The 15973-nt window shown below is 48.9% G+C and overlaps 1 protein-coding gene across 2 annotated transcripts in view; it reads left to right on the forward strand.

The window, feature by feature from the left end:
- The first annotated feature begins 3426 nt into the window (after nt 1-3426).
- Nucleotides 3427-15973, forward strand: part of B4GALT1 (beta-1,4-galactosyltransferase 1) — a 51837-nt gene continuing 39290 nt past the window's right edge. The window contains exon 1 of one of the 2 annotated variants that reach the window (XM_053570742.1): nt 3427-4032. In XM_053570742.1, coding sequence (XP_053426717.1) covers nt 3621-4032 — 412 coding nt within the window. In that variant the 5' untranslated portion in view covers nt 3427-3620. The remainder of the gene's footprint in view (nt 4033-15973) is intronic. The other variant, XM_053570739.1, reaches the window with a different exon arrangement.

Raw genomic sequence — 15973 nt, forward strand, 5'->3', positions numbered from 1 at the left:
TAAGATGCTAAGTTTTGGGTGGTGTGTTATGCTGTGATAGATAACTGAAATAACGGCTTACCATGTGCCAGGCACTATTCTACGCCCTTCCTTCTGATCTATGAGAGTAAGAACAGAAATGTAAACTGTCAGTTTACATTTCAGAAGAGGGCACTGTGGGAAGGCAGAGAAAAGGCCACTAACCTGTGGAAGGCAAGCTGCAGGGAGAAGCAGAGAGGTGATGATTCTGCAGATGAGCATTGGATGGGCCAACTGCCAAACCTAAATGCCAGCTTTTGGCCAGTCAGCACTTAACTTCTTCCTCCAGATATCTCACCTGACAAGACCAAGTTTTCACCTGACAAAGTTGAGCATGGAAAGAGCTGAGGGCCGTAGGGAAGAAGGTTGCCTGGGTCTGTCTATCCATTCTCTAACACAGTGGTTCTCAACCTTCCTAATGTCGCTACCCTTTAATACAGTTCCTGTGGGTTGCGAGCCACAGGTTGAGAACTGCTGCTTAACATCAGTGCAGCTAAACAATGCTGTCCTGAGGGTTTCTAGACATTCTGGACTTTGCTGAAGCAAGACCTTTAGCAATTCTAGGTACCTCTGGCTCAGGGGCTGGTGAGACTGGTGCTCAGGCCTCAGTGGACTCTGCTTGATCCCGAGGAATAGGCAATTAGCAAGTGTTGGGTTTTGGTTTGTTTTCATTGATTTCTAGCCACAGAGGGTCCTGGGACAGGTCTGTAACCCCCATCCTCCCCTTAATCCTGTTTCCTGGACACAAGAAGGAAACATCTATGTAAGACACATCTCCATTTCCTCTCCCATTTTCAGATGGACTAATCTGACCCATCCTCACTCATTGACTGGGCAGATTTTTCACCCTAGACATAGGCTGTTGAGGTCAGCTTCACCCTTACCAACTCCTTGGAGAACAACTCTTGACTTTGTGTTCTAAAATAACTTAGAAATAATTTCTTGCTTCTCCCCTGTCCATACATCAAGATGGTCGGTCATAAGTATTCAATTACAAAGTATTGTAATAAATATGTATTTAGTGCCAACCATCAGAAATTTTTTGCCTTTATGGAGTTGAGGGAGACAATAAATGCATTATGTGGGGTGGTTTGATACCCACTCTGAACAAATTAAGCAGGTGAAGCAGATTTGAGTAGGAGATGATTCTACGTAAAGGACTCTGAGATCTCTCTCTTGTGGTGACATTTGGTGGATCTTAATGAAACATTGGGGAAGAGTGTTTCAGACTAAGTGAACAGCCTGAAGAAATACGGCAAATTCAAGGAATTAGCAATTAGGCTAGTATGGCTAAAGCTGGTGCAGCATGGTAGACTGTAATAGAGGGAGATAGGAACCAGAGTGGACAGGGCTTCTATGGACCACTTAGTAGGCTGCCATATAACCCAGGCTCAGCTGATAGTGGCTTGGTGAATTTTGATCTTTTGAAGGGAGCACTCACAAGACTTGCTGAGGGATTGGAGACGGCATTTGAGAGTAAAAGAGGCACATCAAGGACCCCTTTTAGGTTTGGGGGAACTCGATGAACAATGGTACCATGCCCTGAAGGAGGTAATTTTGGGAGTGGAGTGTAAGGCATAGGTTTTTGGGAGCAGGATGTGCTGATTTTTAAATTTATTTTTTTAAGATAAGAGTCTCACTCTGTCACTGGGTAGTCTACCTGCTATCCTGGGTAGAGGGCTGTGGCATCACAGCTCACAGCAACCTCAAACACCTGGGCTCCAGTGATCCTCTTGCCTCAGCCTCCCAAGTAGTTGGAACTGCAGGTGCCCACCACAAGGCCCAGCTGGTAGGATGTGCTGACTTTAAGATCCCAGTAAAATAGGCAGTCAAGTAAGAGTTTGGAGGTTAGGGAAGAGATTCGGGCTGAAGACAGAAATTCTGGAGTTACCATGATACCTGGGGCCTTCAGCAACTGGGGAAGAGAAGCCCAAAAAGGAGACAAAGAAATGCCAGTGAAGTGGGGAAGATCAGGAAAGTAGATTTTGTATGATCATAACCAAGTGTCTACTCTTGAGCTTTAATTTTCTCACCTGTGAAATGGAGGCTGTAAGATGCCTACACTTCATGGCATATAGTAAACTCTCAAAATATGGTAGCTATTTTTGGCTACTGTTGTCATTCCCCACATCAGAGTTGGCTGCCATCCCTCAGCTGCCCTGTCCACATAAGTGACAGCACCTCCGTGAGTCTTTCTCTGAGGTAGGACTCTGCTCACTGGAGCACTCACTCAGGCGGGTCTGAGGCCCCTGGATCACATTTAGGACAAGTGGCTTCAGAGCCTAAGTCTCTCACCCACATAATCTTCTGCCCTTACTTGCAAATCAACTGGGTTAAGTGTGTGGAAAATAAGAACTTCGGAGCCAGAATTCTGCCTCTCACTTACTGTGGGATTTTAGGCAAGTTTCTTAACCACTGCCGGACTCCCATTCTATTTATCTCCATCTATAAAATGGGGCAATTCCTACTTTACGGGATTGTGTCTAGCCCAACGCAGATTGTAAAACCCGCTGTTCTTTCTGCGCGCTGCTGTGGGAGTTGCTGAGGCTTTTTGCCGCCCTCTCCCCACAAAGCATCTACCTTCATCGGGTGGGCTGCACCAGAAGAGGCACCTCCCCCATGCCCAGAACCAAGCTGGCTGGCCTCTGAGATCCCCCTAGCCCAGGCTACACGACGGTGAGGTGAGAAAGAGGCTACCTGTCCACTTTGCCGCAGGGTGCCCATGAGCAGAGACTTCTTGAGGGTCCCCACACTGGCAGCCGGGCCCAGCTGGGCTAAAGGAGGGGGGTTTCGAATGCCCCAGAGAATTCCTCCGCCACCGTCCCACCCCTCGCCAGGCGTGGAAGCCGGTTTCCTGGCAACCTTTTTCTGCTCCCCTTTCTCACCCCTAGGGCTACCGATGCCCACCGGCTAGGACGCCGTCGCGCCTCCCAACCCGTCAGACAACCACTCGATTGCTCTCCGCCCTCTTTGCTGCCGCGCTGCAGGCCCAGGCCCGGCTTCCCAGTCCCTGTGCGCCCTGGCAAGTGGCGCGGCCGCTGGACGGCAGCGTGGAGGAGGAGGAGGAGCGGCTCGCCCGCGATCCGAGCTTCGCTGCGAAGGCTAGAGAGGAAGAGGGCGGTGCACAGCAGGGCGCCGGAGCCGGAGTCAGACCCCGCGACTGCACTGCGGGCCTGCCGGGAGCTCCGGGCCGCGCCCCCTGGAAGCGGCTCCGCCCCGGAGCCCACCCTCCCGGCGCCCCGCCTCTCGCGCAGAGCTGTCCCGCCACGGACAGACCCGCCCCTCGGCCCCGCGCCCCAGCGGTCCCGCCCTTCTCCTCTTGTCCAGAAAACCCTGCTCGCGGCCCCGCCCTCGCCCCGCCGGCCGCCCCGCCCCGCCCCGCCCCCGCCCGCGCCTCGGGCGCCCTTCTGGACGCGCCCGGGTCCGGCTGGCCGGAGTCTCCGCGCTCTGCCCTTCGCCCGCCGGCGCCGCGCTCCCTTGCCTCCCCCCGGCCCCGCGCCCTGCCCCCATCGCCGTGGTTTGGCAGTGCCTGGAAGGCGGCCCGCGGGCGGGTCGCCCTCCCCTCCTGCAGCCCACACCCCTCTTAAAGCGGCGGCGGGAAGATGAGGTTCCGGGAGCCGCTCCTAAGCGGCAGCGCCGCGATGCCGGGCGCGTCCCTGCAGCGGGCCTGCCGCCTGCTCGTGGCCGTCTGCGCTCTGCACCTGGGCGTCACTCTGGTCTATTACCTGGCCGGCCGCGACCTGAGCCGCCTGCCTCAGCTGGTCGGAGTCTCTACATCGCTGCAGAGCGGCTCGCACGGCGCCGCCGCCATCGGGCAGCCCTCCGGGGACATTCGATCCAGAGGGGTCCGGCCGCCGCCTCCTTTAGGCGCCTCCCCGGAGCCGCGCCCGGGTGGTGACTCCAGCCCTCATGCGGATTCTGGCCGTGGCCGCGCGAGCAACTTGACTTCGGTTCCAGCGTCCCGAACCACAAAGCTGCCTCTGCCCGCTTGCCCCGAGGAGTCCCCGCTGCTCGGTAAGGACTCGAGTCAGCACCAGTCCAGTCCGAGGATTGGGACTCCCCGGATTTCCCCTAAAGGGTCTCCGGGACATACCCTGATGTCCTCTTTCACGACAGTCATCCTCTTTTTTCCGGGTTAGAGTCTTTTTTTGAGACAGTCTCACTTTGTCGCCCTTGGTGGAGTGCCGGGGCGTCACAGCTCACAGCAACATCTAACTCTTGGGCTCAAGCGATTCTCTTGCCTCATCCTCTTGAGTAGCTGGGACTACAGGAGCCCACAACACCTGGCTACTTTTAGAGACGGGGTCTCCAGTCTGTGAGCTCAGGCAGTCCACCCGCCTCGGCCTCCCAAGTGCTGGAATTACAGGCATGAGCCACCGCACCCGGTCAAAGGGTCAGAGTCTTTAATACCAGACAGGCTTTGGGCTGAATGGGAGAGAGGGTTTGGGAGGTGGGACCCCCTGGACCCAAATAAGAGAAGACCTCGGAAACTTCCCTACTCTAGCTGAGGCTCAGGAAGTTGTGGAGTTTTGGTCTGCTTTGGGGCTTGGAGAATCTTCTCCTGCTAACTCTGGTAGGGACCTCAAGTAAACCCACTCCTATTTTGGGGACTGACAGTGAGGCTGTCTGTGGGGAAGGAGGTTGACTTCGGGTCACATGCCTTACCCATAGAGCCTCTCTCCTGAGAGTGGATTAACTCTTCTCCTGAGCCTTTGGGAAAGTGATTTTTCTCTAAATCTGGGGTTTCTCTTATGGTAATTGGGGATAATAAATGGTACCTGTTTGGGAAGATTAAATGAAGCAGTGTAAATAGGATTAATTAATGAGGGTAAGCCCTCAGTAAATTGTCACTATTGTTTTCATTTCCTGTTCTTAGTGGATCCCTGGCTTGGGGCCCATATCCCCAGCCTCCTACACCAGCCTCTTTCCCTGTAGATTCCCCCAACCTAGGTAAGAAGGGCCCTCCCAGGGGCAGAGGGCAAATGTACCCTGGGGACTGGAGGGCTAAAATGTAACCAGTCAACACGGGGTTGTCTGCTTCTGGTACTTCTGGTGGCAGCCTAAGTCTCAGTTACCTTGTCCAGATGATCTAAACCCTGGCCTTTACCCAGGGTTTAGTGCTAGGCTGCTTCAGTGTAAGCTGGGAGCTTGGGTAGGTGGGTTTTTCATTCTTTACTGTAGGAGGCTGAGCCTAACCTAGATCACTCCATGATCTATAACCCACAGGCCCAAGGCAGCCACAGGTTGCTTCCAGGATTACCAGACAGGAGGCTGTTCATTTCTAATGCTAGATTTTAGACAATTGTTCTGAGTAAGGGGCCCTGGTAGACTGGCAGGCATCCTGCCAATAGGAATTCTGTCACTTTCCTGCAGAGCCCTGGTGGAGCAGACCTTGCTCAGTTTCTGCAATAATTGGTTCAATATTTTTACATCAAGTCTGAGAGGGACATCTTGGAATTGGTCAGACATAAATTGTGGTAACAAGGGGGACTTTTTTTTTAAAGCAGAAAATTGAATTCCTTTGTATTTATTTGATGGTGAGGCTGGGAAGCAGACTAGTCCTAGATAATGAAGTCCCTGCTGCTAAATGTCTTGACTTAAGGTGGGTTATAGAGTTTCTTAGAGTCTCACGTGTAAAATAAGGGTTGTTGATGTTTCCCTTATAGGTTATTTTTAGCACTAAATCAGATTGTGTACATTAAGTGTTTGGTACATAGTAGGTACTTAGTACATGATAGCTAATTATAATATAGTAATATATTTGCTTAGGACCTTGGAGTTCCATTTTCTCAGACTCTCATGGAGCTGGCTCTAAACAGCAGAGGGAAGGTGGGAAGAGAGAGCATGAGTCCCCAGGCCACGGAGAGGCCAGGTTTTTTGCTTTTGTCTTTGTTGCCTGGACATTGTACAGAAAGCAATACAAATTAATTAGCGAGTTAAAGAAAAGTACCCCAAAGTTTATTAGATTGGTATTTGAGTCATAGGGTCTTGCTAAAGCATCAGAGTCATGGTGGTGACCATAGCTCTGCTTTGTTTTGAAATGGTGTTGCTAGTATCAGCTTGTTACCAGTTACTGGTGTTTCTAAATGGATTCTGAATTAGCTGCTTGAAAGGGCTTCCTGAGATAAGGTTTTAGAGGGCTTTCTGTAGCCAGACTTCACATGACACATTTGAGACCATGACATTTAGGCTGCTGCTGAGACAATCCCAGAAATGAGGGTGGAGGTCTTTTCTTCCTTTTAGTTGATCCCTTAGTTTGAATGATTGGGTGTAGCTCTCCAAGTGGAGGTTCCTGCCTTGAGAAAGCTGAAAGTCTCCCTGTGGGGGTGTGTGGGGGTGAGCCCATCTGTTTACAGGCAGGTGTCACCTAAAGCCTTTGTGGGGTGGTTTTGAGGTTGGTGGGAGAAGGCGTCTGTGAGTTTAGAGTTGTGGCCTTTTCACTACTTGCAGTTTCCTTCCTTGACTTGGCTCTACTTTCTGATGTCCAGGGGTCTGGGCCAGATGCTGTGATCCCTTTCACCTGACAGGTGGTGGGTTATGGGCAAGCCTTTCCCTGGAGGAGGTAAAGCACCAGACTGGACTACTGATGGACCACTATTTGATCTGTCAGAGGCTCGGAATAGACTTCAAATAGACTTGGGTTAGAGTCCTACCTCTGTCTATGCTATTTGTGTGATCTGGAGCAGACTGTAGTATTTGGAGCCACAGTAGGCCCTGTTCAGCACTCCTCGCTCTGCCATGGGCTAGTTCAAGGTCTCTAGGATTGAGTACTGTGGGGAGGAGGTAGGCCTTTCCTGAAGGTTCCTACAACCTTCCCCATGGAGTTCTCTCATGTAGTTTAGGCTTATAGGTACTATCCTCTTTCCCTAACTTTGTCTCAGGTCCTCAGGGGAGATAGGAGGAACAGTGGCCTTACATTTCTTTTCCTAGAATGTTTATCTCTGCTTAAACTTGGTGGCAGCTCAAGGGGATGTGACCAGCTGTGGCACTGCCAGTCAGGAGATGGGAGAGGTGGGGAGGTGGGCAGTACATCAGGCTGAACTAGTTAGGGGAGGCAGGACTGGCTGGCCTGGGGACAGAGAAGTGAGTACTGGATTGCTTAAGCCTTAGAGGCCCCTCTTGCCCAGCAATGTTTTGAGGAGAACCTCCTTATTTTTTCAAAGGGAAGACTCTGATCTATAAATTGGGCACCTGGGCCAGCAAACAGTGGCTACAAGTAGCCAGGGCCCCTGGGGAACACTTGTCCCTGAGCCAATTTCCTTGGTTTTTATGGGGGCTGTCAGCAGAGCCTTGGCCAGGGTTTATACCAGAACACGTGTTGACTCTGCTGGGTTTCTCCACCAGCATGTTGCCCCCTCCCCCATATGCATGTGGACAACAGTAGGCTGCCCTGGACCGAGTGTACAGAGAGGCCTGGGAAAGGGCGCTCTCTCACCTCTTTGGAGATGAGTCTTGGAGCCTCATCACCTTCTGGCTTGGGGTGGAACTTCCTGGGGGTTCGGGGAGGCACGGGCAGCCTCATCTGGGTCCAGATCTTGAAACTTTAGAGTTAAGTAACTAGTTTTATAATTTTAATTTTTTTTTTTTTGAGGCAGAGTTCCACTTTGTTGCCCTCGGTAGAGTGCTGTGGCGTCATAGCTCCTAGCAACCTCAAACTCTTGAGCTCAAGTGATCCTCTTGCCTCAGCCTCCCAAGTAGCTGGTGCTACAGGTGCCCACAACAACACCCAGTTATTTTTTCTTGTTTTTAGAGATGGGGTCTCGCTCTTGATCAGGCCGATCTCGAACTTAGGAGCTCAAGTAATCCACCTGCCTCCGCCTCCCAGAGTGCTAGGTTTACAGGTGTGAGCCACCGCACCTGGCTGGTAACTAGTTTTTTAAACCAGTTTTGTCCTGTTTTTTTTTTTTTTTTCCTGGGGATAATAATTTATTTAAGGACTTTTCCTTTTCTAACAATCTGATATTGAGAAATATCTTCCCTGACTATGGGACTCACTCTTTTCCACACAGCCTGATGACAGTAGAAGTGATCTCTGCCTTTATAGTTCATCCCAGACTTTGAGCAAGTGTAGAATCTACTTCCTCCTGCAGTGGGGCCTCTGATGAACCTGGTGAAGGCTCCCTGGAACATGAGGAGCAAAAGCCAAATGTAGGATTGGACTGAAAACTGTGGCTTTTGCCTGGGCATGGTGGCTCACAACCATAATCCTAGCTGAGGAGGGTGGATTGTTTGAGCTCAGGAGTTTGGGGCCAGCCTGAGCAAGAGCAAGACCCCATCTCTACTAAAAATAGAAAAAAAATTAGCTGCACATTGTGGCAGGCACCTATAGTTCCAACTGCTCAGGGTTTGAAGCAGGAGAATCACTTGAGCCCAGGAATTTAGGGTTGCTGTGAGCTAGGTTGACACTACTGCACTCTAACCTGGACAACTGAGTGAGACTCCATCTCAAAAACAAACAAACCTGCAGCTTCTTAGAACCATAGCATCACAGGACAGGACCATCCTATGCTTTTCCCTGAGGTTATTACCCAGTACAGGGGTGCTTCAGGGGTGATCTGATATGGCCTAGAGTTTTAGAAGATTCCTGCAAGGTACATTTGTGCGTCTATCTGCAAAGTCTTGTATGGTTGTCTTGTATGGATGTCCTTGATGGCCAAGGCATCTGGTAACTTCATTCATTTACTTCCAGCAGTGTATCTGTACTCTGCTGGGTACCAGAGCTACAAAGAAGACAAAATTCCTCCCCTTTAGGAACTCACAATTTAGGTAGGGGAGGCATAACTAAATAATGCTGATGTCAACTAAGGAAACCAAAGTGTGTGTGTATGTGTATGTGCAGTGTGTGTTTTCCTTTCCCTCTCCCTCCCTTTCTTTCTTTCTTTCTTCTTTTAGAAACCCAGAGTTGATATTCAAGTTCTCTGGTCCTGGGCGGCACCTGTGGCTCAGTGGGTAGGGCGCTGGCCCCATATACCCCAAGGGTGGCGGGTTTGAACCCGGCCCCAGCCAAACTGCAACAAAAAAATAGCCAGGCGTTGTGGCGGTTGCCTTAGTCCCACCTACTCGGGAGGCTGAGGCAAGAGAATCGCCTAAGCCCAAGAGCTGGAGGTTGCTGTGAGCTGTGACGCTATGGTACTCTACTGAGGGCGACAAAGTGAGACTCTGTCTCTAAAAAAAATAAATGAAAAATAAAGTTCTTCAGTCCTGGTTTTATCTGTGTGAAAGTTTTCCTATAATTTCTGAAGCTACATATTAGCTATACTGGGTAATCTTTAACTTGCTGCTTTATAATGATTTTAATGAGACATCAGCAGCGGTATGCCTGGGCATTATGGTCTTTGGGTAGCAGCAGGGTAGGGATTTCCAGTCTGGGACTAGGCTAATTTATGGTTTGGGAATGATGGGGCAGTTAATGCCAAGGCAATCTGGGCCCTTCCACAGATTCCACCCTGGGGACCTTCCAGATTTGGGAACAGGGCCAGCAGGGTCATCCCCTTTGGACCCAGCCGAACTATGGGTGTGTGTGAAAGGGCCTAGTTCTACTGTAGTCAGACCTGCTGATTTCTCCTACTGTACCTTGTTCCCCGCTCTCTGTTCCCTGCTTCTTCCCTGCCAAGAAACAGAGATTGGAATTCTGCTTGAATCCACATCCGCTTGGAAATTCCAGTTGTTCTTATCCAGTGGAGTGAGAGTCCATTTGTTTTAGGATAAATGTTCTGCCCTTGCAGCTTAAGTCCTTTGAGGGCCTGGCACTGTGACCATTTTACATTTGACTTTGGCACAGCCTGGTGTGGCCTCTGGGCAGTGAGGTCACTGTGAAGGCCAGATAGCCAGATCCTTACTCCTAGGGGTTAACAAGGCATGGGATTGGACTCCGTGATCTCCATGTCCCTCCAGTCCCTGAATGTGGTGAGCGCTCCTGGGCTGTGATTGTAAAGACATTACTTGTGGAGGTGTCTGTGATTCTCTGGGCCTAAGCAGAGTGAGGTGAGAAGAGGCAGTCCCTAGCTTGAGGCAGGATCTCCGGATCTTGTTCTAAAAGTCAGAGACCTCCATGTTGAGTGGGGGACTTGCGGGTGGGGGGCAGGGTTTTGCTGGGAGCTGGTTTGGGTGAACGTGGCCTAAAGGGATTCATGCTTAGAAGACAGAAGAGTGAGTCACATACTCAGCGTTTCAGGTTCCACTTTCCAGCTTGTTCTCAGCCCGCCCCTCCCCTACCCAAACGAAGGCCAGGGGCTATATAATTGGCTGTTGCTGAATTCTTTGGCAGTGATTTTAATGTCTGATTTGGGTGTGTTATATAGCTGCTCCTCTATCCCCCCTGCTGCCTCTCCAAAGCCTCTCACAAAGCCCAGATGGAAGGAGAATGGTTTACCTCAGGGATGCTGGGCTAGGACTGTGGATAATCTCTTCCTCCTTTTTATCAAAAGTAATGCAGGCTCATTGAAAACAATTTGAAAAGTTGAAAGCAATAGAAAAGCACACCCATATTCCTACCATCTAAAAGAAACATGTTGGCATATTTCCTATTAGTCTTTTTGTTGTATATGTTTAGGTATATAACTGGTATCTTTATAGACAGATGGAAAGATTGATATATATTCTTATAGATAGCCAGGTGTTCAGCATTTTTCACGAGATTCTGTCACACACTTGGTCCTATACCTTTAAAAATCACAAAGACAGTATCGTATCCTGTCAGCTGAATATGACGTAACTTTCTTTATCACTCAACTATTGTTGAACATACAAGTGTAATTTTCATTTTTTCTTAGTGGTATGAAGGTCAAGCTTGTGCATATGGGGAGAGGCTTTTTGTAATTTTCAGATGGTTTCTTAGGAGAACTTTCTAAAAAGGAAAGAAAAGGGGTGAATGCTTTTTGAGAAGGGCTAGGTTTTTAAACCGGTCTTAAAAAGGAGTAGATCCACTGGAAATTACAGATTTGTTTAGTGCTGGCCGATGAATATTGCTTATTGCTGAATGGTATGTCTAGGATTCTGATTAAAAAGGAAACTAGGTTCAGGAAGTGCCTGGGGCCAGGGGCAGAGGGGGCCAGGCTGCAGGACAGGGTCTAAGGATCTGGCTGAGCAGAAACCTGTTATGAACAGAGTCAGTGGGGTGATGCTTTCTTAGTGACTTTTCCACTTGTTTCCTTAGCAGCCAAGTCTTTAGGCTGGGCTCATGTGAACTGCTGTGGCTCTGGGCTGTGGTGCTGGGTGAATACTAGCTAGCTAACTGGTGCTGGTGACATCACTGAGATGTGACACATGGGAAGGGTGGAAACAAGCTAGGAAATCAGATTCTAAAACATATGAGCACAGCTCCCCCACATCCAGGTGGTCCTGAGATTTGGGCAGGGGCCATGGAATGGGCATCTTTAGGTTTGCAGGAATTCTCTTAGGGAGAAGCCTCAGATACCACCAAGCCTGGGTCTCAGTCAGGGCTTGTTCAGGTTGCTTGGTTAGTTTAAAAAACCCTCAGATCGCCTGTAGTCCCAGCTGCTCGGGAGGCTGAGGCAAGAGAATCGCGTAAGCCCAAGAGTTAGAGGTTGCTGTGAGCCGTGTGACGCCACGGCACTCTACCCGAGGGCGGTACAGTGAGACTCTGTCTCTACAAAAAAAAATAAAAATAAAAAACCCTCAGATCAGTGTACCAGGCTACCCAAGGAGCATATTTTGAAGTTACACTCTTCTGAATGTTCTCAGTGGAGCTAAATTCTCTTCTGAAGGGCAGTTTGGTCTTCCGGGGGTCATTTGGCACAGAGCCTGGGGAACTAGGGTGAGGCACTGAGGGAAGGAGCAGGATTATGTCAGCAGTGTGAAAATACGATATGAAGTCAGGGTCCTTCCTGCCCCACCACATGGACCTAAAGGTCATAGGGAGAGGCCTTGGCAAGGGGTTCTAATAATGGCCTGGCCCCAGGACAGGGTGCATTCTAAAAGTGCCTTTAAATTTTTCTTTCAAAGTTTCTTCCTGTTTTGCATAATGTGCTTTTGCCTTTGACATTCTGAAACCACAGAGCTGTTATTGGTGTTACAGGACACCACCGGTTTAAAAAAACAAAACAAAACAGGAAAGGACTCTTAAGTTAGGGGGGATATTCACAAGCCCCTATTGGTGTTATAGGAACGTGGAGACGTGGCATTGAGGTGTCAGGTGGCTCTTGGCCTTCAGAGGAGCACTTCAGGCATCCTGGGCAGAGTCTGAGCCAGGCCAAGAATGGGTAGAATGGAGTCTTCACACTCAAGTCAGGAAAGGCCCCATGGAAGAGAATGAACCGGGATTCATTTGCTCATTCAGTAAATGTTAATTGGTAATTACACTATGTGAAGTGCTGGAATTAGACATGAGCAAGGGCTGACCCCCTGCTCTCAGGGAACTCCAGAGCAGTGGACAGACTCTGGCAATATGGTATGATCCGAGAGAGGTGATTATAGCATGTTTGAATAGGCTTCCTTATTGGGAAGGGCAGGGGTCCACTGCTGAAAGTAACCTATGTGTTCCTTTAGCTGCTGTCACAGAGGGAGAACACTGTAATTGAAGTTGCAGCTGCTGCATAGCGTTACCAGCAGGGCAGGAGAGGAAGAAAATGGAGACAGAGTGAGCAGGAGATGATCAAACAGAGGGAAGGTGGTGCAGTTGGGACTGTTGTGGCCACCGGGAGACTGTGGATGGCTGGACTGAGGGACCACAAGGAGGCAGGGGAAGGGGAAGAGAGCTACAGAGAGGGATTGGATGGTTTGCAGAGAGTCTGTGGAGTAAGCCTTGGAAACAAAGGCCATTAGAGTTCTGAGTATTCTGAGTTCTGATCTTTATTCTTTTCCTAATTCATTATATCATTTTAGGCAAATCCTGCCTCTTTTGGGCCATGTTATCTTTCTGAAAATGTGAGTGGGCTTAGCCTGTTGTTCTTTAGCCCTCTTCCTTCTCTGCATTCTAGGTTCTAGTTTGGTGGATGAGGGAGATCCTGGTTATATCTTTTACACAAAAGGCCTCTGAAACTCCTTTTGAAGCTCGCTTTTGCGGAGCATTTTGCCATGTCTGTCTAGGCATAAGGATTTAAGCAGGTGTATATTCCTTAGAATTGGCACAAGGAAGTTTCTTTCTGTCACACAGCTAGGTGTTTTGTTTGAAGAGTTGTTTTTTTTTTTTTTTGTAGAGACAGAGTCTCACTTTATGGCCCTCGGTAGAGTGCCGTGGCCTCACACACCTCACAGCAATCTCCAACTCCTGGGCTTAAGCGATTCTCTTGCCTCAGCCTCCCAAGTAGCTGGGACTACAGGCGCCCGCCACAACGCCCGGCTGTTTTTTGGTTGCAGTTTGGCTGGGGCCAGGTTTGAACCCGCCACCCTCGGTATATGGGGCCGGCGCCTTACCAACTGAGCCACAGGCGCTGCCCAGCTGTTTGGTTTAAGAATGTTACCCTCTCTGTGCCTCAGTGTTCTCACCTGTAAAATGGGAATAATACTAGTGTCTACCTGTAGATGTTGTGAAGTTTAGGTAGTAGCCACGAAAGGGCTGAAAATGGTGCCTACCTCAGAATAAACTCTAAATATATGTTACTTATTATTATTGGTAGTAGTAATAGCTCTTATTTGCGAAGATTTTGGCTTTTGCACTGTATTACAGCATTTCTTATTTTTTCTAGTTGAAAATACAGAATCGACACACTAAATGTTAAAAAAAAATTCTACCTACTATTGTAACAGACTTGGTATTACTGTCCAAATGTATACATATTTTACTCTGTTTCAATCATCGAGTGGAACCGTTTGCATCCGGCTACTACTTTTGTCCAGGGTTATAAACTGTTACGTTGTTTATAATTATCCTAATTGTCTTTTGTTGCAGCTCTTTAGTATTCTTATGAATAATCCCTTATACCATTCCAGGTTCCACAGTCATAGGTAATCTACAGATGAACATTTTTGTAGTGTGTAGCTCTTTGCTTCTGTTGAATTATTTCCTTGGGATGTATTCCTAGAGAGGAATTTCTAGGCCAGAGGATATGATCATATTAACAACACTGGTTCACATTGCCGCATTGCTTTCTAAGAAGTTTGGAGTCATTCACAGGCCCTAGATGGGAAATTCCTGGCATTTTTTTTTTTTTTTTTTGAGACAGAGTCTCACTCAGTTGCCCTGGGGTTGAGTGCTGTGGTGTCATAGCTCACAGCAACCTCAAACTCTTGGGCTCAAGCAATTCTCTTGCCTCAGCCTTTGGAGTAGCTGGGACTACAAAAGCTCCACAGTAGCTACCCCACCACAATGCCTGGCTATTCCCCCCACGCCCCCAGACAAGGTCTTGCTCTAGCGCAATTCACTTGCCTCGGCCTCCCAGAATGCTGGGATTACAGGCATGAGCCCCACTGGCAATTCTGGCTTTTAAAGAATGTGGATTCTGGGCTCGGCACCTGTGGCTCAAGCAGCTAAGGCGCCAGCCACATATACGTGAGTTGGCGGGTTCGAATCCAGCCTGGGCCTGCCAAACAACAACAGCTGCAACTGAAAAAAAAAAAAATAGCCAGGCATTGTGGCGGGTGCCTGTAGTCCCAGCTACTTGGGAGGCAGGGGGAGGAGAATCACTTGAGCCCAGGAGTTGGAGGTTGCTGTGAGCTGTGATGTACTCTACCCTACCCAGGGCATAAGCTTGAGGCTCTATCTCAAAAAACAAACAAAGAAAAAGAATGTGATTCTAAGGGCCAGTCAAACCTATCTGGAACCTCACATTTATACTCCCAGCCCATGGCGTGTGTGTGTGTGTGTGTGTGTGTGTGTGTGTGTGTGTGTGTGTGTGTGTGTGTGTGTGTGTGTGAAAGAGAGAGAGAGAGAGAGGAGTTCCCTATGCCAGAGGCTGCGTGGCCTCTCTGGGTATAAGACTTCCTGTAAATGATTGCCTCAGGCCAGTTCCTGCTGAAGTCACTCAGTGTCCAGGAAAAGTGCTTTACTGGGGTTCTTTCAACACCCCACCTACTTTTCCAGAGTTGGTTTGCACAAAGTAAGAACTTTCTGTTCCTGCTTCCTTTGTATGTGAAGCCAAACCTATAGAATGGCAAAAATCCTAGTTTTAAAATCCTGAGTTAAAAATTGTGTTAATCTAAAACTGTGGATCAGTTGATGCAAACACTGCATGTAGCCATCATAGAAACCTTCTCCTACTCCTTGTGTGACAAATCTCTACCTATGCTGTGAGCCTCTCATGAACTTCCTTCCCACCCTTAAATCACCCTTTCACTGTCTCTGTAATGCCTCTTTCTGTAGACTTAGAGATTCAGAAGTCTGCTGAATTGCATAAATGATAAGATGACTTTAGAGGCAGTGATTACAGTGACAAAAACAGTACGGATCCAGCAGATGAGGTGCATTCAAATTGTGACCCCACTCCTTTCATCTTATTCCACTTCGTGTGCCCTCTCTCTCACTGCATTCCACAGCAGTCAGGGTAACCTACCAGGGCCTTCTGGGCACAGGGAATCACATTGGAGCTACTGTTGAGCACATTGCTCCTGAGGACCCACAGCAAGATTTTCTTACTGTGTAAAATGAGAAGTTAATTTCTTACCTCAAGGGGTTAATAAGAGGATGGCGTGAGGTAAGGTCAGTACTTTGCACGTCTTTTGATCAAGGCCTAACTCTTCATCCCCTTGGGCATAGAAGGCACTTAATCAGTGCCTGTAGGCTACATGGTAAATTTCTTCCAAATGGAGTTTTTTTTTTTAATCTGTCTTGGGGCAGAAGCAGGAGAAGGAAAAGAGAAAGGTGTGAAGCTGTGACCACAGTTTAGGGACAGACGGGGTCTAGTAGAAATTATGATCTGGCCTATATGGACAGACCTACCCTGGACCACAAGGAAAAGGCCTTTGTCCTACCACACTGGGAAGCTGGAGTTGTGTTGCTGGGTATTGGGTATGCCAGGACTTTGTGACTACCCCACAATCTTCTCTTCTGGTGGACATT

Source organism: Nycticebus coucang, chromosome 2, assembly GCF_027406575.1.
Source record: "Nycticebus coucang isolate mNycCou1 chromosome 2, mNycCou1.pri, whole genome shotgun sequence".
Classification (NCBI taxonomy): Eukaryota; Metazoa; Chordata; class Mammalia; order Primates; family Lorisidae; genus Nycticebus; species Nycticebus coucang.